Below are 23,332 nucleotides of genomic sequence, written 5' to 3'. Positions count from 1 at the left end.
GATTAGGAACCTGCAGAGACCATTCCGGCTGGCTCCCGCCATCAGCCCACCACCACTCCTAACCGCCCCAGTGGTCGGCAAACTCATTAGTCCACAGAGCCACGTATCAACAGTACAACCGAAATTTCTTTTGAAAGCCACATTTTTAATTTTTATTTAAAAAAATATTTTATTGACTTTTTACAGAGAGGAAAGGACAGGGACAGAGAGTTAGAAACATGAGAGAGAAACATTGATTCAGCTGCCTCCTGCACAACTCCCCACTGGGGATGTGTCAGCAACCAAGGCACATGCCATTGACTGGAATGGAACCTGGGACCCTTGAGTCTGCAAGCCCAAGCTCTATCCACTGAGCCAAACCGGTTAGGGCGAGAGCCACATTTTTTAAACTTGAGCTTCTTCTAACGCCACTTCTTCAAAACAGACTCGCCCAGGCCGTGGTATTTTGTGGAAGAGCCACACTCAAGGGGCCAAAGAGCCGCATGTGGCTCGCGAGCCGCAGTTTGCTGACCACTGCCTTAAGGCGTCGTCCAGCCCGACCTCGAGGTACACTTTGTGCATCTGAAACCCAGCGGGAGCAGCGCGGCCCGAGATCACCCAGCCCGCGGCCTGGTGTCCCAGGTCTTTGCGACAAGTTGAGGTGGCCGAGCAGCTGGCTCTCCCGCGGCTCCCGGCCAGATCCTGTGTCTCCTGCGCTGGAGACTGGAGAATTCGCGCCTGCGCTGAGCCTTCCGGAGAAGGTGCTTCGCCCAGACCCCGCCCCCTTTGCCCGGGGACACGCGTCACCGGTTGCCATGGAGACTTCGTTGTTTACCTCCCTCTTCCGTGAGAGGGGGCAACTCCAGTTGGGATTAGGAGGCTCTCCTTAGTTGTTCTTCCTGGCGCGGAGGTAAGTACATCCCGGCCCCACCCCATCAACCCCTTTCATGCAACCCTCAGCCCTACTCAAAGTCTTATGCCTGCTCGGCTCAGCCCTAATGTTGGTCTAATTTCGATTTCTCCCGAGGCTTCTCAGATTTATAAAGGAGCCTTGTGTGTTAAGTTTGAGCGCAGTGCTCAGACAAATTTGGGAGAGACCATAAGAGGGACTGGACTAGAAAGAAATGGGGAAACTCCATGCTGTCTGTCGACGCTGAGTCTCCTGGGATGCTCAGGCTGGTCAAGATCTGACCAGGTTCCATCCTTGCATGTTTGAAGGACTTCAGAGATCCAGACACCCCTAAGGCAGGCGCTCACATTTTTGGGTGGGGATGCGGGTGGGGCAGGTTTGAGAAAGACAGTTCTCACAGCCAATCAGAGCTCTGTTGAGTTTGGGGAAGAAGGGGATTTTAGTCTTTCTGTTGCTGTGGGCCTCAGCCTGCTGCCTTCTCATGTGTTCTTTCTCCTTATTGCTCTCTCCTTTTCCTTTGTCCTGGGAAGTTTTTAGATCTTTTTATCTGCTAAATAGGCTCAATACCCAGTTGCTAGTTTACAGATAATTGTATGCGTTCATTTTCAAAGAAACATGTCTGGGTTCATCTGTTTGTCAGTATCTAGTAAAACTGAACACTCCCCATTCTAATAAGTCAGAAAAATACATGAATGTGTTCACCAAAAGACAGGTTGGAGAGTCTTTATGGCATTCTCATGATAGGCCCCAAACGGGAAACCACCCATGTACCCATAAACAGTAGAAAAGACAGATACATTTTGGTATATTTATACAGTAGTATACTACACAGCAATGAGAATGAACCAACTACAACTGTGTGAACAATACGGAAGAATACATAATGTTGAGTAAGAGAAGTCAGATACAAAAGAGTACATACTGTACGATTCCATTTATATGAAGTTCAAAAACAACAAAACTAACTTATAGTGTTAAAAGTCAGGATAGTGGTTACCCTGTGGGGGTGAGGTGGAGAATAGTGACTAGGAAGAGGCGTGAGGTGCTGGCAATGCTTATTTCTTGATCTGGGTGCGGGCTACACAGGTGTGTTCATTCTGTGTACAGATTAGGATTTAGGCACTTTTTGGCATGTATATCACCTACAAAACGGACATGTAAAAAAGGACAAGTTGCTTTCTCTTTCCAGGATCTTACTTAATCTAAAAGAAGTCTGCCTTTGGCCAAATGGCCAAACTACTGCAACCTCCACCGAAGTTCCTGCCCTCGGAGTGGCACCTCGCTAACAAGAACCTGTACCACAAGGCAGAGGCAGAGAGGTCGCGGTCCGAACGCCTGGTGGCAGAAAGCGAGAGGCTTGTGGATGAAATCGACAAGTCCACGAGAAAGTCTCAAAGCGATGTGAACAAGAAGCTAGGTAAGACGATGCACGTGGTGTGCTTGTGAACATGTTTTGATGAAACTGTTCAGGGTTAGCTGGACTGTCATTTGCATTCCACGTTCAGGAGACGTAGGGAAAAAACAATATGTCTACGTTCACTGCCCCAAGACAGCATGGTAACCGGGTCTGATTTTCAGCCATCCATCATCTAGGATTTATTCATTCCATGCATAGTAGTTGAGCATCTTAGAGCATCTCTGGACTAAGTACTGGGACTATCACCTGGTAATCAGAGGTAATACTTTTGAAGGGCTCCTCGCTTAAGGAGGAGAAAGATGCAAATGTTAATAACCAGCATATAACCAGGTAGGTGCTAGGATAAGGAGTATAGAAGTAAGAGAACTGAGAAAGTTTTCCACTGATTCTTAAATGAAGAGTAATTTTATCTTGGGAATTCCATTCTTAAACATGATAAAGGACACTGTCCTTAACTAAAACAAGAATAAACACTTTTCCCAAATGCCAAAAAATAATAAACCAGAGGTCACAAACTCAAGTGTTTATAAGGATTAGGCAGGTAGAATAAGACCTTCTAAGGGTTGAATCAGACCCTGTAAGGTAATAGGGCTTGGAGGAGATGGTGGTTGCCTGGAGTACATGTGCTCCATCTAAGGAAGGAATCAGCTACTAAATTTCAAATAGTCTTTTTCCAAGAAAGATTATGAGCTTGATATTGTCAAATTAAAAAAAGATATATATTTTATTGATTTTTTTTTTTTTTTTTTTTTTTTTTTTTTTTTTACAGAGAGGAAGGGAAAGGGATAGAGAGTTAGAAACATCCATCAGCTACCTCCTGCACACTCCCTACTAGGGATGTGCCTGCAACCAAAGTACATGCCCTTGACTGGAATTGAATCTAGGACCCTTGAGTCTGCAGGCCGACACTCTATCCACTGAGCCAAACTGGTTAGGGTGGTATCGTCAAATTTTTGTCTGATTAAAAAAAAAAAAAAAAAAAAAAGAAAAAAAAAAAGAAAGAAAACCTGGAAAGCAGAAATTTTACCCACTTTTAAAATGTTGGCAAGAAATTTATAACATTGGGCAGGATGAACAAAAACACCTATGAAGAAAACATGGGTTGAGGGTAGTTAGTTTTTCAACCTTCAATAAACCAAAGCTGCTTCAGATCAATAATTTAGATGTTAGTTAGAACATATAAAGAACTTTTAGAGATAAAGAAGAAAAAGGCAAACAACTCAATAAAAAAATTGGGAAAACCTTGACAGACACCTTACAAGTGAGGAAATCTGAACAGCCAATGAAAATATGAAGAGGTGCTCTAACTTCATTATTCATCAGGGACATACAAATTAAAGTCACAGTTGAGATGCCATTACATACCCACTCTGACTCTGCTCCCTTAAGCAGAAGGCTAATAGGAGTTCCAGAAAGAGCACAGAGAAGATAGAGAAGAAGAAATCGTCCATGAGAGAATACAAGAACATTTCCTAGAGCCAACAGATCTAGGTTTTCAGATTAAAAAGGCATGTCTAATATGTGGCATAATAATTGAATAATATTGATATTAGGAAAATAGAGAAGACATTTCTAAAAGCTTTTCAAGTCACATACAAAGGATCCAGAATCAGAATGGCATCAGAAACTTTGAAAACTAAAAAATGAAGCAATACCATCAAAATTATAAATGAAAATTATTTATAACCTATATATCTACCAAATATAATCAAACTAGTGGTCTGGTGCACAAAATTTGTGCACAGGTGCGGGGGAAATAGGGGGAGGGGGAGAGGGGCATGTCCTCTCCAATCTGGGACCCCACAGGGATTGGGCCTAAACTGGCAGTTGGACATCCCTCTTGGAATCTGAGACTGCTGGCTCCTAATCACTGCCTGATTGCCCCTAACCACTCTGCCTGCCAGCCTTCTCTCCCCCAACTGCCCCCTTGCTGTTCTGATTGCCCCTGACTGCCCCCCTGCTAGCCTGATCGCCTCCAACTGACCCCCGCCAACCTGCTCTCACCCGCATCTGCCCCCCTGCTGGCCTGCTTGTCCCCAACTGCCCCTCCTGCCAGCCTACTTTCCCCCAACTGCCCCTCCCTGCTGGGCTGATCGCCCCCAACTGCGCCCCACTGCCAGCCTGCTCTCCCCCAACTGCCCTCCCTTCCTGGCCTGATCACCCCTAACCACCTCCGCTACTATCATGGCTTTGTCCGGAAGGTCTCCCGGTCTAATTAGCATATTACCCTTTTATTGGTATAGGTGATGGACGAGGTAGAATAAAGGCATTCAAGAATTCCAAGATTTCAAAAATTTTACCTCTCATGTATCCATTTCTTAGGAAGTTATTGAAAGATGTGTTTCAACACATTGAAGAAGGAAACCAAGAAAAAGAAAGGTTGGCATGGCTCAGTGCACACCCAAGGGGTCTCAAGTTCAATTTTGGTTATGGGCATGTACCTGGATTGTAGGTTCAAACCCTGCCCCCCAGTTGGGGTGTGTGTTTCTCTTACAATAATGTCTCTCCCTCTCTCTCTCTCTCTCTCTCTCTCTCTCTCTCTACTCTCTCTCTATCTCTATCTCTATCTCTATCTCTATCTCTATCTCTATCTCTATCTCTATCCTATCTCTCTCTCTCTCTCTTCCTTCCCTCCTCCCTTCCACTCTCTCTAAAAAAAATCAATGGAAAAAATATCCCCACTCCTTGAGAGAGAATTTAAAAAAAGAAAGAGGAATAAATGAAATCCAGGAGGGAGGACTCCAACACATGAGATAGTGAAGGGAATTCCTAGAATGATGGCGAAACAAAGTCATAGGGTGATAACTACGACACCCAACTAGAGATTGGAGCTGGGGGAGAAAGCACTCCTGGAGAAAGGTCTCTAGCAAAGAAACAAATCAATAGGTTACTTGATGGGATATTTATACAGTAGTCCCTGCTCACCCATTGGGGATATGTTCCCAGATCCCCCACCCCCATTCGATGCCTAAAACTGTGGATAGCACCCAACCTTATATATCCTACTAGAGGCCCAGTGCATGAAATTCATTCACTGGTAGGGCCCCTAGTAGCTGCCGGCCGCCAGCTGGGTACTTCCTCCCTTCCCCTGGTCGGCCCTACCCCCTGGTCGAACTCCTGGTGGAGGGGACAATTTTATGATATTGGATATTTTCCCATGTACATACATATATACATACATACATACAATATATATCTTTTCATTGAAGGAAGTACTTTACGGTGTCTCTTTGGCATGTCCTGATAGCCAGAATCACTACTCTTGCATGTCGGGGCCATTATTGAGTAAAACAAGGCAAACTTGAACACAAGCACTGTGGTACCACAACAGCCAATCTGATAACCAGGATGGCTACTAAGTGGCTAACCATAGTGCGGTGTATACAGTGTGGCTGCACTGGACAAAGGGGTGATTCTCGTCCCAGGTGAGACAGAGCGAGAAGGTGTGAGATTTCAGAATGGTGCGCAATTCAAACCTTATGAATGATATTTTTCCCTGGAATTTTCCATTTATTTTCAGGCCTCAGTTGACCACAAGTAACTGAAACCGTAGAAGTAAAACTGCAGATAAGGGGCATTGCTGTAGTTTTGTTAAAAAGTTTGAAGAAAAATTAGTAATAAATATATAGAAAAATAAAGCAAAAATATAATGATTTAACCCCTCCAAAAAAACCCCAAAAAGTTGTACAAGGAAAGAAATTTATCAGAGTATACTATGTGCTTCAGGTGTATATGATATTTAGATATTTACAATACCAAAAGGAATTACTTTATTACTTAACAAGATGGTGATACAACTATATTGGGAAGATGGAAGGAGCAGAAGTATGTTGTGAAAGTTATAGAAGAGCAAATAAGTTCTTACCTTCATCATGGGAAATCGGTAGAAGATATTCAAACTGATAATGAATCACAGCAGTGTAAGCAAAAGGCAGAAGAAATACTGAATGTGTTTAGTAGTTGCTTCTAGAAAGTGGGAGTGGATAGGGATCAGTCCGAGATTTGTGATTCTTGTAATACTACTTGACTTTTCAAGCAAAATACATGCATATGTTTGATAAAATTAAGTTATTTAAAAATAGTGGACATCGAAGAGTTAGAATCAATGAGTGTGGAATGACCTTTGGATTAATTTGATGTTGAATGTAAGCAGTATTTTCCCTCCCTCCCTGAGAAGTTCTAAGAGGAAAAGAAAATCTCAGGTAGTTTTGCAGGAGTCTTCAAGTTTCTAATCCAAAAGTTGGCTGTGTTGGGAGCAGATGAACTTGCTGTAACGCCTCTGTGTGCTTCAGAACAGAGACTTGAGGAAGTCAGATTCTGGAAGAAGGAGTTAGATGACAAACTTGAGCAGCTTGTGTATGCAACCGATGACCTACTCGCCTATCAGACCAGACTGCAGAAAGCCCTGGAGAGCTTGAAGGAGCCCTTGCACATCACCCAGAGATGCCTGGAGTACAGGTAGGAGGGAAGGCGCCTCCAGCGAGTCATCTGTTACGAGAAATGAAATGCTGGGCAGGAGAGCTGAGTGTGCTGGCTGGTGGGTTAGAAGGAGGCAAATGAGCATGTGTTCTTTTAGAGCCTGAAATTATCTCAGCATGCCCGTGGTGCCGGGCAGTGGACGCAGCACTAGACTGGGTTCTTGTCTAAACTCTGCCCTTGACTAACTTAAATATAAGTTAGGACTGGGTTTGGCTGTGGGCAATCAGAAAACCGCAAAATAACATTGAGCTGAAATAAGATCGTTTCTTCTTCTCTCCCATTTAAGGAGTCTGGAGCTAGGTCAGGGTTGGCGTGGAATGCCACAGTGTCAGGGCTCCAGGCTTTCGCGCATGCTCACTCTCTCTCTCTCTCTCTTGAATATATAATATATTTTATTGATTTTTTTACAAAGAGTAAGGGAGAGGGATAGAGAGTTAGAAACATCGACCAGCTGCCTCCTGCACATCCTCTACTGGAGATGTACCCGCAACCAAGGTACATGCCCTTGACTGGAATCAAACCTGGGACCCTTCAGTCTGTAGGCCAACGCTCTATCCACTGAGCAAAACTGGCCAGGGCTCTCTCTCTCTCTCTCTCTTTAATGTTTTTAAATTGATTTTAGAGATAGAGATATAGGAAGGAAGACAGAGAGCATGAGAGAGAGGGAATGAGCGAGAGAGAGAGAGAGAGAGAGAGAGAGAGAGAGAAAGAGAGAGAGAACATTGATGAGAGAGGATGAGAGAGGACATCGATGGGTTGTCGCCTGCACACCGCCCTGGGGATCCAGCCTGCAACCTGGCCATGTGTCCTGACTGGAATCAAACTGGTGTCCTTTAGGTGCATGGGTTGATGCTCAGGGCCAGGCTTTCTCTATTTTGTTGTACCATTGCACATCGGTCAGTTCTTCTTCGTTGCGTTTTGGGTTTGTTTCAAGGTGCAGAGACCCAGCTAGCGAATATCCCCGGCCAGGCCGTCCACCCAGAGTGCGTGCTCCCCCAACCAGCGGCCCAGATGGCTTTCAGTGTCCAGATGTTAGCAGTATCGGGTTGCCTCCCTCCGCACGGTGGCCGACCTGCCCCTTTCTCTGGGCAGGGAGCAGCGGGTGGGCATCGACCTGGTGCATGATGAGGTGGAGGAGGAGCTGCTAAAGGAGCTCGAGATCATCCAGGGGGTGATAGCCCTGCTGACCCGCACCCTGGAGGAGACCACGGAGCAGATCAGGTATGGCTGTTGGGGTCCACTCCCACATCTCCACTGGGTGTAACCAACAAAGGCTGGGCTCACCCACCAAGGCCGGGCTCCATGGCACAGAAAGAATGGGGTCCCGTACTCCTATGAGCGCTTTCCATGGCCCGAGGAGGCTTGGGAACACTCAGGACAAGGCCTGGACAACCTCGAGTACCTGCCAGTCTCCCTCCTGAGGTGGGTGGGGCGGGGGCCGGGTTTCAGCCCGGCTTAGAAACGGGAGGACACGCCAGCTGGTTTTTCCTGGCGCTGACCTCTCACACAGAGTGTGCCACAGCGGTGACACGAGGAACTGTCACAGCTGGAGGATGCTGAAGTCCAGGCTTGGTGACGTGAATCTGTCACCAGGCACCTCGTGGTGTGTGTGTGTGTGGGGAGGGCGGGGGCTGAGTGATGGAAGGGAGAGGAAGTGCCGCCATCCGGACCAGACTTAGCTGCAGCTTCCTTTTCCAGGGCCTCCCACGAGGCTGGAGGCGCCCTCTGGGCCTTGCAGAGCGAGAAACCTCTCCCTTCTCCCTTCAGGCTGAACCGCTCTGCCAAGTACTATCTCGAAAAGGATTTGAAAGACAAGTTTGTGGCCCTGACCATCGATGACATCTGCTTCTCCCTCAACAACAACTCGCCAAACATCAGATACTCGGAGAATGTCGTGAGGGTTGAGCCAAAGTGAGTGGGTCCCTGCCTGCTGGCCTGGCCACGCTGTGCTCCTCCCTGCCACCTAGTGGCCGCCCCCCTCCCACTCCCCCCCTGCTGCTCAGGAGGCAGGCAGGCAGGCAGGGTGGCAGGGCCGAGTGCCTCATCCCCACAGCAGGCTATCACGGTGAACAACCCCCATGAAACCACCAGCCAGGGCAAGAAAGGAAGCACCACCACCACCCAGAAACCCCTATCCTGCCCCTTCTTGGCCAGTCCCCCCTTTTCCTCCCCAAACATGACCACATCCTGACTTCCGACCGATTTGTCTGCTTTTACAATTATTAAATAGCATCATATACTACCTATTTTTGTCACCTTTCTCCCAATCAGCATTATTTTGAGATTGATCAGTGTTGTTATATAAAGCAGTTCCTTATCAAACCAGCAATTTATATTAGTATGGACTCCTGGTATCCTGTTTTGTTCGGTGTGTTCTAATCTGTTGCTATTATTTTTACTTCAGATTGTCTCTACCTGTGTGATCTTGACCAAGTTCCTCCCTCTTGCCGAGCCTCGGTTTTCCCCCTCTGTGAAACTGGGTTATGAAAGTTAGCTCACTAGGCCCTCATGCGGATTAAGTGAGATAATGTCTGTAAAACGCCAGCACATTGCTTGGCATAGGGTAGGTAGGTCTCCCCAAAGTGACATCTATTGCCACTGACAGATTACTGTTCGCTCTGCCTGGAGATGAAGAAACATTCTAGGCCAAGCATGTCAAACTGGCGGGCTATGGGCCGCATGCAGCCCACATGAGTATTTTTGTGGCCCAGACAATATAACGGTATGTAAAAAACTTGGTCATAAAAGTTTCATAACTTAATTTTTACAATATCCTGTTATAATAATTATTAATAATGAACTACAACATTCGCTGATGACTGATTACTATCATCATGTTGCATTCATTTTCCAACGCGCCTTACCTGGTGTCCAGATGGTTTTAAATGTCCAGGCGCACCATTTCTCCCCACTCATACTGGCAGCGAATATTTTAGCAGCCGATGGCCACGTCATTAGTCTTGGACTGACTTGTTTGGTGTGCGCAACAGGAAATACTTCGCTTTCGGAGAACAAGAAAAATAGGTTTATTTGTATTACGCTCATTAATTTGTGCAGTTATTCAGTTGTCTGGTAAGTTAATGTTCAAGAAAAAATAATTGATTTTTATTAAAATGTTCTATTATGTTAACAATTGCTCATTTATTTCAGCCCTTTGTATTCAGCATGTCTCTATCGAAATAAACCTACGTTTCTATGAAAATTGAAGCCTTTATTTTTAAAAAAATATATTTTATTGATTTTGTACAGAGAGGAAGAGAGAGAGATAGAGAGCTAGAAACATCGATGAGAGAGAGTCATCGATCAGCTGCCTCTTGCACACCCCCCACTGTGGATGTGCCCGCAACCAAGGTACATGCCCTTGACCGGAATCGAACGTGGGACCCTTCAGTCCACAGGCCGACGCTCTATCCACTGAGCCAAACCAGTTTTGGCAAAGCTTTTATTTTTTTGCAACCCACATACACTTACACCTTGTTTGTTTGGCCTGTGTTAGCCTTTGAGTTTGACATGCTCGTTCTAGGTGCTTCTGCGGGTAAAGGTAGGGCTAGCTCCCCTCTCTGCGCCCCTTTCCCAGCCCAGACCCTCAGAATGCCTGGATCTGTTTCAGCTCTGTGAGCCTGGAAGACTGGCTGGACTTCTCCAACGCCAATGTGGAGAAGGCTGACAAGCAGAGGAACAACTCCCTGATGCTGAAGTCCCTGGTGGACCGCGTCCTGTCCCAGACGGCCAGTGACCTGCGCAAGCAATGTGACGTGGTGGATACGGCGCTGAAGAACGGGCTGAAGGAGACCAAGGATGCCAGGGACAAGCTGGCCGATCACTTGGCCAAGGTGAGCTCCCTGCAGGGGACACGGAAGAGCCCCTGCGAAGGTTTCCCCGGGGAGCCTGCAGTGGCCGCTGGGCCAGGCTGCTGCCTTCTGCTTGTGGTCTTGGGTTAACTGAGGAGTAAGGGCCATTCACATCTCTCCATCGTAGCAGCAGGGTTTGGGTTTTTGGGATTGGAGTGGGACTTGGACCTACTCTGGGCTCCGTTGCCACTCATGACAGCAAAGGACAGGCTGTCTCCTCCCTCGGGGCCTCAGTTTCCCCTTCTGTGAAATATGGGGATGGACTATATGGTCTCAGACTTCATTTATGACCCTGAAGTTCTGTGAATTGAACGCACCCAGTTTCTCTAAACCCAGCTACAACTTCGGGATTCTGGCTGGTCGTCCACCTCAGTCTTCCAGTGGTGTGCTGGCGAACTGGCTCTCAGAGAAATAAAGTCCTCAGCTTGTAACCCGTGACACAGACAGTAGGGGTGCTGAGGGCATGTGCTGGGGGGCAGGGGGTGAGGAATGGCCAAGGAGAGGTCAATGGGGGATAAAGGAGACATACATAATGCTTTAAAGAATAAAGATTTTTAAATTAAAAAAATGAATATTATGTTGGAATAAAAGATGATAAAGTTAAATAAATTAAAAAATCCCCAGTTTGCTGAATTTGTAGGTCTCCATGGTGTGAATACTTTCATCACAGTTGATTGCAGCTGCTCGTTTAACGATGGTCTGGCAAAGTTCCTGAGTACGTAATCATCAGAGCCCACGTGAGCCCGCTCCAGTATACCTCCCAACCGCAAGGACCCGGTGTCCCGAGCATAGATGACGATCCCACAGGATAAACTCAGGGTAGCTGAGAAGTTGAGTCTAGTGTAAGGTGACCAGACGTCCCGCTTTTGGCGGGACTGTCCCGTCAAAAGCGGGACGTCTGGTCACCTTTGTCTAGTAGGACATGTGCTAGTTTTGGATATGTGGGCCCAGATCCAGCCCAGTGATAGGCCAGCCGAGTGACAGGCCTGCCGAGCCCTCTAGCTCTGAGCGTCGTGCCTCACCTGTAACATGGCCCCCCTCTGGCAGTTTGCTGATGGTGAAATGCAGAGAGAGGAAGGGACCCCAGGTGGCAAGGCGCACCTGGAACTAGAGCCCAGGCCTGCTCAACCCCAAAGCCTCGTCCTCCTGCCGCATTCGTACCTCTCCCTCCTGGAACCAGAGCCAGGCTGTCAGGATTTATTTATGCGATGAGCAGGACAAGCCAGAGTGCAATCAAAGGTTATACTGTGGCCGTGCTTCCTATCAAAATCTGTTGCAAATGTTCATCTGTGAATGCTGTTCTGTAATGAGATTTTATACATTTCATCTGGGGAAATGTCTTCCATTTAAATAGTCCTGCCAAGTACTGATAACAATCTGTGAGCACACGATTTTAATTGGATCCACTCATTGCTTGGAAGGCGTTTACAGAATTCTGTTTCTCTTCTTTTCCCGATACTGGCCTGTTAGCATGTCATTACATTTCGGATTAATCCCTCGCTGTAGAAGCTCTTCAGTTGCACAATTAAGTGGATTTTGAAATGTGGAAATTCCTTTGCACTTGTTTTGGGGTCTGCTTTTCTCCCCATTCTCCCCCCCCCCAAAAAAAAAACACAAAAAACAAAAAAACAACCCAAAAACAAAACAAAACAAAAAAAACAACCACCACTGCTGGCACTTGGGAACTATATCTGCTGCACATCTGTGTGGTAATGGAGGTCTTGCTTCTTGTTTTGACTTTTGACAGCACAGCTTGGCAAGACTTGTGATTCAAACCACGTTAGTGTTGAAATGACGTTACCACAGTATGAGCTCTGCATGGGAGTGCTCTCTTGCTTTGTGATTGCAGGTGGGATTCATTAAGATTTATTATTACATCCTAGCTGGTTTGGCTCAGTGGAGAGAGTGTCAGCCCATGGATTGAAGGGTCCTGGGTTCTATCCTGGTCAAGGGCAAGTACCTTGGTGGCAGGCTCAATGTGAGAAGCAACCAATCGATGTGTCTCTCTCACATTGGTGTGTCTCTCTCCCTCTCTTCCACTGTGTCTGATGATTAATGGAAAAATATCCTTGGGTGAGGATTAACAACAATAACAACAAAAAGGACATAGTATTACTAAGTCTGCAGCAAAAATGAATTTGCAAAGCTACTCAGTGTTTTATTTATTTACTAGAGGCCCAATGCATGAAATTCATGCAAGGGCCTTGGCCCATGCCCTGGCCCCGGCCGCAGCCCTCCGCCACCATGGCGGTGGGGCCTCTGCCACCTCTGCCTAGGCCCCTGCCAGCTGCGGCTTTGTCTGGAAGGAAGGACATCCGATCTAATTAGCATATTACACTTTTATTATTATAGATTATTATTTTTTAATCCTCACCCAAGGACTTTTTTAATTTTTTTATTTTTTATTGATTCCAGAGAGAAAGGGAGAGGGAGAGAAAAACATCCAAATGAGAGAGAAAAACATTGATCGGTTGCCTCATGCATGAGCCCAGACCCGGGATCAAATCTGAAACCTAGGTATGTGCCCTTGACCTGAGGTCCTTGGGTGTGTGGGACGACACTCTAACCATTGAGCACACCGGCCAGGGCCCTATTCAGTGTTTTGTAGTAGCAGTTTCATGGGGGAAGGGAGTGGTTCTTGTTCAGAAACATTTCAGTCATGGCCCTGAGCTCACAATAAATGACACGAAAATTTCACCACTGATCAATTGCTGAGGAGGACAGCAAGTCAGGATATTCAGCTTCTATTCCCGGCAAAGATTCACCGAACTTATGATGAGAGCTAACGATGTCCACTGCGGATGATACTGGTGCAATGACACTCGATGAATTCAGATCTTTTCTGCCAAGTCCTTTCCGGCGAATAGCACAGTGAATTATTAGAGCTGTCAAGAGCTCACATCTGCTCCACTTCTGTGAACGTGTTCCCCTAAGCCGTTTCTGCTCCCCACACACATGTACATCCTCAGCTTCGGCACTTTTTAGCAGATTCCACTCCTGGTTGTGTCTGAGAATTAGTGTTTTCTCAACTTTTTGGAAATGTCCCCGCCTGCAGTTATTTCGTGCGAACATTCGTGGAGGCTGGTCCTTCAGTCCCTTCAAACTCAGCACCGACCCCTCGAACGAACCACCGAGCAGCGTCAGGACCCCTGCCAGCTGGCGAAGAGCAAGGAGACCACCCCAAACAAAACACGCCTTGTTTTCCCGTCGGCTGCTGATGCTGTTCCCAGGGCCCCGCACGCATCAAGCAGCTGTTTTTGCAGAAAGACCAACAACACACAACTGTATGTCCTCTGGACACCCTCCCTCAGCTGCAGCCAGCATGCTTTAATTAGTTTGTTACCAGTAAACGGCTTTCCTTGCTTGGCTGACAAATGAGACGCTTGGAACCTGACTTTGATTGCAGCCTCCTTTTCGTTTTTTTGCAAAGAGATTCTGCGGTGATGAGATATTCTGTTTTGAATGCCTAATTTCTCTGACCACTGCTCTCCTGCCAGCTGCGGCTAGCATGACGGAGCGTGGTCTGGTGATGACGCGTGCCGTAGCACGTCACAGGCCTTAAAAGTGCACCGCACGCAGCCCGGTTTTCTTGTTTGGACCTGACGGGTATGGGCCGGTGGGTAAAAACTGCCTGGTGCCGAAACAGGTTTGGCTCAGTGGATAGAGCGTCGGCCTGCGGACTGAAAGGTCCCAGGTTCGATTCTGGTCAGGGGCACGTATGTTGGTTGCGGGCACATCCCTGGTAGGGGGTGTGCAAGAGGCAGCTGGTCGATGTTTCTCTCTCATCGACGTTTCTAGCTCTCTATCTCTCTCCCTTCCTCTCTGTAAAAAAATCAATAAAATACATTAAAAAAAATAAATAAAAACTGCCTGGTGATACACGCAGCGCTTGGGAAGCTGTCGTCAGAACCGTGTCACCTGGACAACAGTGCAAAGCACGGAGAGGGTGACGTGCGTTCTGCTGCCACGTCTCACCCTGATGCTGTAGTTTGAAAGCAGCCATACAGATGAATGGGCATGGCTGTGCCCCACTAAAACTTTATTGTCGACACCAATATTTGAATTTTACGTGATTTTCAGATGACATGAAATATTATTATTTTTTCATTTTTCAGCTATTTAAAAATGTAACCCCTCCAGTCCCCCTTTAGAGAGCAAACCAAGGGACTTGTATGCATGCATATTAGCATAACCAGTGGACACAGACACTGGGACGGTGGGGGCTTGCCCCGGGTGGGAATGGCTGCAGGGAGAGTCAATTGGGAAGAAAGGAGACATATGTAACACTTTAGACTAGGGGTGTCGAACTCAATCAGAGAAGGGGCCAAAAATCTAAAATCCAGCCTAAATCGCGGGCCAAATGGTTTACTGAACAGTCATAAACTGTCATTGTGATGGAAACGCAGCGGAGTGCAGTGATGACAGCGCGGTGTGGGCCACATTGCAAGGCCTGGCGGGACGGATTTGGCCCGCGGGCCTTGTGTTTGACACATGTGCTTTAGACAATAAAAAAATGTACCCCTCCCCCTTTTAAAATTTTATTTTAAAAATATATATATATTGATTTTTTTATGGAGAGGAAGAGAGAGGGGGAGAGGGAGTTAGAAACATCAATGAGAGAGAAACATCGATCAGCTGCCTCCCGCACTGAGGATGTGCCTGTAACTAAGGTACATGCCCTTGACCGGAATCAAACCCGGTACCTCTCAGTCCGCAGGCCGATGCTCTATCCACTGAGCCAAACTGGCTTCAGCCTTCCCTCTTTAAACAAAAAAAAAAGAAAAGAAAAGAAAAGGAGACTAAAAAGACAAGCCACAGATAAAGCACTGTTATCCAAAATAGAGGAAGAACTCTTGAAACTCAACAATAAGAAGACAGCCCAAGAGAAAAAGACAAAAGATGGAAACAGGCACCTCCCCAGAGGAGATACGCAGATGGAAATGAAGCACATGGAAAGATGCTCAACAGCCTTTGTCCCCTGGGATTGCAAATTAAAACAACGAGCTGCCACAGAGCATCCCACATGCTGACAATGCCAGGCGGGGATGCGGAGCAGCAGGCACTCTCATCGCTGGTGGGTGTGCCAAACGGTGCAGCCACTTTGGAAGACAGTCTGGCAGCTCCTTACAACAGAGACAGGCGTGTGTGATTCAGCAAGCTCGCTCCGTGGTATTTACCCAAACGCGTTGAAAACTTATGTCTGCACAAAAATCTGCACATGAATGCCGAGCAGCTTTATTCATAATTGCCAAAGCTTGGGAGCAACCAGATGTCCTTTGATAGAGGAATGGGTACACAAACTGTGCTACACCCATACAATGGAATATTATTCAGTGACAAAAAGAAATGAGCTATCAAGCTGCAAAAGGACACGGAGAAACCTTGCATGCGTATCGCTAAATGAAAGAAGCCAATCTGAAATCCATGCCACATGATGCCAACTACCTGACACCTGGACACAGTAAAAAGGCCCGTGGTCGTCAGGGCTTCAGGTGGGGGGTGGGGTGGGGAGCAGGGAGGAAAAGGAGGCGCTCAGGGATTTGTTAGGGCCACGGAACCTGCTCTGTATGATACGGTAACGGTGAATACAGGGCATACATTGGTTAAAATCCATAGAATGTGCAGTACAAAGACTGAACCCTAATGTAAACTATGAACGTTAGTTAATAATAATAATGTATACAAGATTGGTTCCTTGTAACAAAAGTACCACATTAATGGGAGATGCTCATAACAGGGGATCTGTGTTGGGGGAGAGAGGGTATATGGGAACTTTATATTTCCTGTTCCTTTTTGCTGAAAGTCTAAAATTGCTCTAAAAACTAACGTCCATACCCCTGGCCAGGTGGCTTGTTGTTTGGAGCGTTGTCTAATACACCAAGAGGTTGCAGATTCTGTTTCCAGTCAGGGCACATGCATGGGTAGTGGATTCAATACCCGTACAAGAGGCAACCTATTGATATTTCTCTCTTTTTTTTTTAAAAAAAATATTGATTTTTTTTTTTTTTACAGAGAGGAAGGGAGAGGAATAGAGAGTTAGAAACATCAATCAGCTGCCTCCTGCACACCACACCTCCCACTGGGGATGTTCCCTCAACCAAGGTACCTGCCATTGACCAGAATTGAACTTAGGACTTCTCGGTCCACAGGCCAACACTCTATTCACTGAACCAAACTTGTTAGGGCAATATTTCTCTCCCTCTCCCTCTCCCTCTCCCTCTCCCTCTCCCTCTCCCTCTCTCTCTCTCTCTCTCTCTCTCCTCTCCCTCTCCCTCTCTCTCTCAAAAAATCATATCCTCAGGTGAAGATTAAAACAAACAGAAAACTAAAGTCCATTAATTAAAAAACATTCTTATTTCAGTCTGTATAAAAACAGTCTGTACCAAACCAGACTGCATTTGGCCCCTGGGTTGCAGTGTGCTGACTCCTGATCTAACCCATAGCATTAGTAGTTTTGTTTGAAGGAATCTGTGCACTTAATAGATTTTAAGTATTTGTAAAATTTAAGAAAATTTGGCCTGTTTTAAAAAAATCGTAACAAAATTTGTAATGAAATTATGATTTTAGTTGAAATTTTAAGTTTGAAGACAGTGTTAAAATATTTGAGAATTTACGAGGAATCAGTTTTACTAGTTTACTAGATTAACAAGGTCTTTAAGAACCGCAGAAAGCCTTGTTTGCTAAGATGACTCATATAGTTTTTAACAGTTTTATATCAAATTTATAAAAACTATATGATATATCAAACTTACAAATGATGCTTTAAATAAGTATTTGAAGGATTTTAATTAAGCTTGAAGTTGGAGCAACTATTAATCAAAGTCAATTTAAAGTGATGGTTATCGTTTGCTAAATTTAAAAATAATATACTCTGAGGACTGAACTTAAGAAAACCTTAAGAAATGTTAAAAAAAAAAAAAAAAGGCTGAAGTAAACAAAATGCAATGTGTGGATCTCATTTGCATTCTCATTGGAATAAACCAACTCTTTAAAAAAATATGGGACAATCAGGAAAATCTGAGTGTGTGTGTGAGAGAGAACGGAACTATCATTATGTTAAAAACAATAAAAGCATCCTTATAGCTTAGAAATACACACTCAAGTATTTAAGACTGGAATGATATAATATCTGAGATTTGCTTTGAAATAAGCTGATGGGCAGGGACGGAGAGAGGGGATTATAGATGAAACAAGATTGGCCATGTATCCATCATTGATTAAATTGATGAGTACCCGAGGTTCATTATATCAGCTCCTTTTGTGTATGTTTAGAAAATTCTATGATGTAAAGATTTTTTTTTAAGCTTAAGAAAGAAACAAAAATTTAAACTAGTTAGATATTAATCTAAAAACCCAAGTAACATCTAAGTAATCTTTTCTGTGCACAGAGCCACCTTCAAAGAAATCAGCAAAACTCATATTGAACTGCTCACCCTTCAGGCTGCTAGGGAGCAGAATGGGTGCTAGTTGCCGGATTGATGGAAATAGGCGGCCATCTGCTCAGGATACATGGTACTTAGTAACAAGGTGAACATGCAGCCTCTGCTGTTACTGAGGGCCTTCTCCAGGGAACTCCCATTATTTTGGAAGGAGATGCGGGGACAGTGCCAGTCATGCCCGCTCCATCTGCGAGGTTCCAAGGTTGGCTGAGTTGCCTTACCACCAGCACTCATTGCTGTAGGGAGGGGAGATCAGACTCATTCTGGGGCCCTGCTTGGGCAGAAATCTCAGATCCCCTCTTCCTAGCTTCCATGACCCCAACAGGCCTCCTGAGAGTGTCTGCTGTTGGGTTTTGAGGAGCCACAGCCCAGTCTCACCCTCTCCGATCCTTTCTGTAAGGTCATGGAAGAGATTGCTTCCCAGGAGAAAAATATCGCGTCTCTCGAAAAAGCCATCCTGGACCAAGAAGGGCCTGCCAAGGTGGCTCATACACGCCTGGGGACCAGGACATGCCGGCCCAACGTGGAGCTGTGTCGCGATATGGCCCAGTACAGGCTGTTGAGGGAGGTTAATGAGATCACCCACAACACTGCAAGGTAATAGGCTGGCGGCCGGGAGGTGGAGGGCCGCTGGGGTTCCGCGTGAACCCGGATTGAGAACAGGGCTGGGCGATGCCGTCGTGGGGGAAGCCTGCCGGGCGTGAGCACTTTTGCATCTATAATCCGTGAGGGTTCCTTTCTGGAGGACAGTCAAGGGGTTCCTTGTTAACTGCGGCCAGGTGCTGCCATGCAGGAAAGGGACACCCGTGTTTGAATGTTTCTAAAGCCCAAATCCAGATGTTTGGGTGAAACACACAGCTTTAAATGTTGGCAGGTCGTGGAGCTGTCCATCTTGTGAATCTGGCCTGTGGCCACAGATCAGAAATCTCTGTCTTGAGGAGGAGACAGGGAGAAGGACGTACCCCTTGGGCTTCGGCAAGGAGCTCACGAACACATCCCCCCGCCCCCCCTGCCAAAGCCACGTGGAGGGATGACTGGTCCCCTCACGCTCTTCCTCTCCCCCCAGATTGCAGGAGACGTTAGCCCAGGCCCAGATGGAGCTGAAGGGGCTGAACCGCCGGCAGCTCGCCCTGCAGGAGGAGATCCACGTCAAAGAGAACACCATCTACATCGACGAGGTGCTGTGCGTGCACATGAGGAAGTCCATCCCGCTGCGGGACGGGGATGACCACGGGGAGTGGGCCGGGGGCCTCCGCCCCGATGCTGTCTGCTAAAAGTAGGGACCGGATGCTCAGATGCTCATTAAACCTTATCACCCACAGCCGTACCGCCCCCTCCTTTCAGGTAGGCGGCACTTCCAGTCGGCCCAGCACTGCCTAGGCCAGGATTCCGACCTGCTCGGAGCTGAGATTGGGGTGCAAGGGTCTATGCTGCTGGTGCTGCTGGGGTGGTGGCGGTTAACAGTTAAATTCCGTGATTCAGCACAGGCCCTTCTGATACCACAGGCCGGGGGCCCAGGGAGAGAGGGGCCCAGCACACTGGGAAAGTCTCAGGAAGGCTCGCCTCCCCCAGGAATCTGTCTTGGTCCTTCCCTGGGCCATGGGTTCTGCTGACTGCATCTGCGCTTACCCAGCGAGCTCACCTCGCACCGTCTTCCCCCGCTGCCACCCCTCTGGCCTGATCTGGGGGTGCCAGAGTTGGGCTCACTAAGGTCAGAGCCGCCCTCCCACAGGGGACCAGGATCGTATCCGGGTAACGGTAATGACAGGAGTCCTTGCATCCTCCTGGTGACAGGTACAGGCAACCAAAGCCACAAAACCTACAAGCACTTACTAGGAACTCTGAGATCGCATTCTGAGCTCCCTGCCATACAAAACACAGTATCTAGTCACAAGTCAAGCTCAATGAGGGGGACGGCCCCGTGGCGGGGAGGAAGGTCTGTCTACATCCTGAAAGGTGAGAGGAACCCAGAGTGGGTGTGGGAGAGCAGGGGATGTATGAGCCTTTAAAGTGCACAGAGAAAGGGTGAGGCCCTGGGAACTCCAATACTCCCAGGCTGAGTGCAAAGAGTCCCGCCTGCAGACCAAGAGGGAAGGAACACAAGGGTCCGGAGGGAGCCAGGAGAGCATGGTGTCACAGAGGCCAACGCAGAAGAATGTTTCAAGGCACTGGGGTCAGGGGGTTAAATGCCCCAGAGCAGTGGTCGGCAAACTGCAGCTTGTGAGCCACTTGCGGCTTGAGAGCCACGTTTGCTGCTCTGTTGACTAATGAGTTTGCCCACCACTGGGATAGGGGCTTAACCACAAGGAACAACAACAGCCTGTAATGATTGGAATCAAGAGTCTAGGTTAGTGTTGGCAAACTTATTAGTGAACATAGTGGCAAACCTCAGCTCGAGAGCCGCAGTTTGCCGACCACTGCTCCAGAGCATCAGCTGGGAAAGGAAAAGCATCCTCTGGATTTGACAAGGCAATCACCAAGGGCACCTTGCCAAAAGCAATCTTTAAAAAAAAAAAAATCATTTATTTATTTAACTTTCAATTACAGTCTACCGTCCACATTGTTTTGTTGTCAGCACAGCGGTCAATCCTTTACGAAGTGTCCCCCCTGGACGCCTCCCCGCTCTGAACACGCCCGATCGCCTCCGATCTCGGAAGCGAAGCGAGGTCGGCTGGGTTGGCGCTCGGATGGGAGGCCACGGGCCTCTCAGTGGCGTGCTGGAGGCAGAAGACCGCACGTGGGCCGGGACCAGGAGATCTCAGTTCCACCCTGAGATGTGGGCGTTGGAGCGTGGATGACAGCCGCTGTCTGTCACGGGGACGGGCAACAGAACGCCAGTTGGCAGCAAGAGAAAAAGCAGAAGCCGAGGCTCCGAGAGGAAAAAGGAAGAACTCCCCAGAGGCCCCCCTTCCTCGGCTCCAGGTGGTTTCTGAGGCCCCTGGGCTCTGCGGGACCCCGGCATCCTCATGTAGTGTTCCCCGCTCTGCTCACTGGCTCCCGGGGGCTTTTCTGTGGCTGTCACTCAAGAGAGTTGTGACTCTTAGGCCGTGCCACCTGACTGGCTGAGAGGGGAGTGGGAGTGGGGTTTCCCCCAAGAGGGATCTTGATAGAGAAAGGGGGACGTTCCAGGGAGCGGCCTGGTGTACACAAAGGCAAGGGTCTCAAAGAGCCAAATGTGTTTCCAGGGGAATTGGGTGTGGGCTCCTGTAAAGGATGTTACAGTTTCTTTTTCTTTTTCTTTTTAAATATTTTTTTACAGAGAGGAAAGGAGAGGGATAGAGAGTTAGAAACATCGATGAGAGAGAATCATCGATCAACTGCCTCTTGCACACCCCCTACTGGGGATGTGCCCGCAACCAAGGTACATGCCCTTGACCAGAATCAAACCCGGGGCCTTTCAGTCCGCAGGCGGACGCTCTATCCACTGAGCCAAACCGGTTTTGGCAAGGATGTTACAGTTTCAAATCAAAACCAAAGAGGACTTGTTATATAACCTTACAAGGCATGTACTAGTATACCATTGGTAATCCCATCATTTATGACAATCGTTAGTATGTTGAGTGCTTACAATGAGTGATTTATGCAAACGGTTACTATCCCCACTTTACAGGTGAGAAAATTAAGGATGGAAGGGGCACACGGCTAGGAATCAGACCGACTTAGCCGAGGTCACATGGCTAACGAGTTGCTGGTGCTTAATTGGATCTCAGGTCCTGAAACCAGGGTCTGCTGCCTCAAAATATATATATATATTTTAATATATTTTATTGATTTTACACAGAGAGGAATTGAGAGGGACAGAGAGTTAGAAACGTCAATGAGAGAGAAACATTGACCAGCCGCCTCTTGCACACCCCTCACCGGGGATGTGCCCGCAGCCAAGGTACATGCCCTTGACCGGAATCGAACCCGGGACCTTTCAGTCCGCAGGCCGACGCTCTATCCACTGAGCCAAACCGGTCCCGGCAATATTTTTTACCTGAAAATGCATCCATGGATTTTGGCAAGCCTTTTTAAACGTGTAAAAATTGGGAAGAACCACATGTACTCTCTTAAGGCGGGCAGGATTTGCCTGTTCTGTGGCTGACTTACGTTCTCTGTAGGGAAATGAGTATAGACCCCAACGCCTCCAGCAATGCTCCCTGCACAGAGAACCCATTTGCTGCTTCCGCTGGTCGGCAAAGGTATACTCGCATTATTGCACATTGTGTGTGTGTGTGTGTGTGTGTGTGTGTGTGGTCATTCACTTGTTCATTCATATGACAAATACTTGCCGGGCTCCAGTTTAGTGCCAGGGACGCGGAGATTAGAGGTGAATTAGAGCTCCGTGTCCTCTCGGAGCTCAGGGCAGAGGCAGGCGGTTCACAGGAACAACAAAGTCCTCTCAGATAGTGTGACAGGGCCCTGAGGGAAATAGACAGGGTGACCTGAGACGAGTGACAGGACAGGCGGCTGCTGTAGAGAGGGTGCTGGGAGGCCTTTCTGATGAGCTGACACCGAGCGGAGATAAAGGTGGACAAGAAGGCTGCGATCATGTGAATACCTGGGAAAAACACCCTCGCCTGCCCGTTTTAATGCACAGAGGAAAGGCCAGGTGGCCGGAGAAAGGGGAAGGTGGTACAAGTTGAGCTCGGGGAGCGGGGACAGGGGTCAAGTCCTGTGAGACCTTGTAGACCACAGTCATGTTCAAACCAGTTTCTGTAGAAAGGCAGTAGGTGGGCAGGGGCAACATAGGGAGGTTTTCAGGAGGCCTGGGGAGAGCTTTGTCCCAGAGCCCATTCATGGAAATACACTAGAGGGCGAGGGGCGTGGCCAGAGGCTTTCCCTTTAGCCTAGGGGTGTCGAACTCTATCAGAAAAGGGGCCAAAATCTAAAATCCAGCCTAAATCGCGGGCCGAATGGTTTACTGAACAGTCATAAACTGTCATTGTGATGGAAACGCAGCGGAGTGCAGTGATGACAGCGCGGTGCGGGCCACATTGCAAGGCCTGGCGGGACGGATTTGGCCCGCGGGCCTTGTGTTTGACACATGTGCTTTAGCCAATCAGAGGCTGGAGGCAGGGCACGGGGCCACCAGCGGGTCAGGCACCTCTCCAGCCCACTTGCTCCAGGTATTTCTCCAAGGTTGTCTTATTCTTCAGTCACAAGTAAGTCATCTGTTGCATAGGTGATTGACAAGGTTAGGCTGTCACTTAGGCTTCCTCTGGGGACAGATTGGAGGGAAGGGGATTGGATAAAAATCTCTCGAAATGGCTTT

General features: G+C 47.6%; 1 protein-coding gene across 1 annotated transcript; it reads left to right on the top strand.

Moving 5' to 3' along the window:
* The first annotated feature begins 694 nt into the window (after positions 1-694).
* TEKT1 (tektin 1) lies at positions 695-20,331 on the top strand. Its single transcript, XM_036452361.2, has 8 exons — positions 695-889; positions 2,079-2,306; positions 6,599-6,764; positions 7,878-8,006; positions 8,553-8,696; positions 10,396-10,618; positions 18,476-18,672; positions 19,142-20,331. The coding sequence occupies exons 2-8, from the start codon at positions 2,117-2,119 to the stop codon at positions 19,347-19,349; spliced, it is 1,257 nt and encodes a 418-aa protein (XP_036308254.1). The 5' UTR covers positions 695-889; positions 2,079-2,116; the 3' UTR covers positions 19,350-20,331.
* The last annotated feature ends 3,001 nt before the right edge of the window (positions 20,332-23,332 follow it).

The sequence above is a fragment of the Pipistrellus kuhlii genome, unplaced genomic scaffold (genome assembly GCF_014108245.1).
Source record: "Pipistrellus kuhlii isolate mPipKuh1 unplaced genomic scaffold, mPipKuh1.p scaffold_m20_p_23, whole genome shotgun sequence".
NCBI classification, from domain to species: domain Eukaryota; kingdom Metazoa; phylum Chordata; class Mammalia; order Chiroptera; family Vespertilionidae; genus Pipistrellus; species Pipistrellus kuhlii.
This window is presented reverse-complemented; position numbering and strand designations above follow the sequence as displayed.

Bases quoted from the DNA above. Each gene is read 5' to 3' on its own strand.
- TEKT1 (XM_036452361.2), top strand. From the start codon at position 2,117: ATGGCCAAACTACTGCAACCTCCACCGAAGTTCCTGCCCTCGGAGTGG. The intron at 2,307-6,598 runs GTAAGACGATGC...TGTGTGCTTCAG, and splicing joins CGATGTGAACAAGAAGCTAG to AACAGAGACTTGAGGAAGTC. The intron at 6,765-7,877 runs GTAGGAGGGAAG...TTCTCTGGGCAG, and splicing joins CAGAGATGCCTGGAGTACAG to GGAGCAGCGGGTGGGCATCG.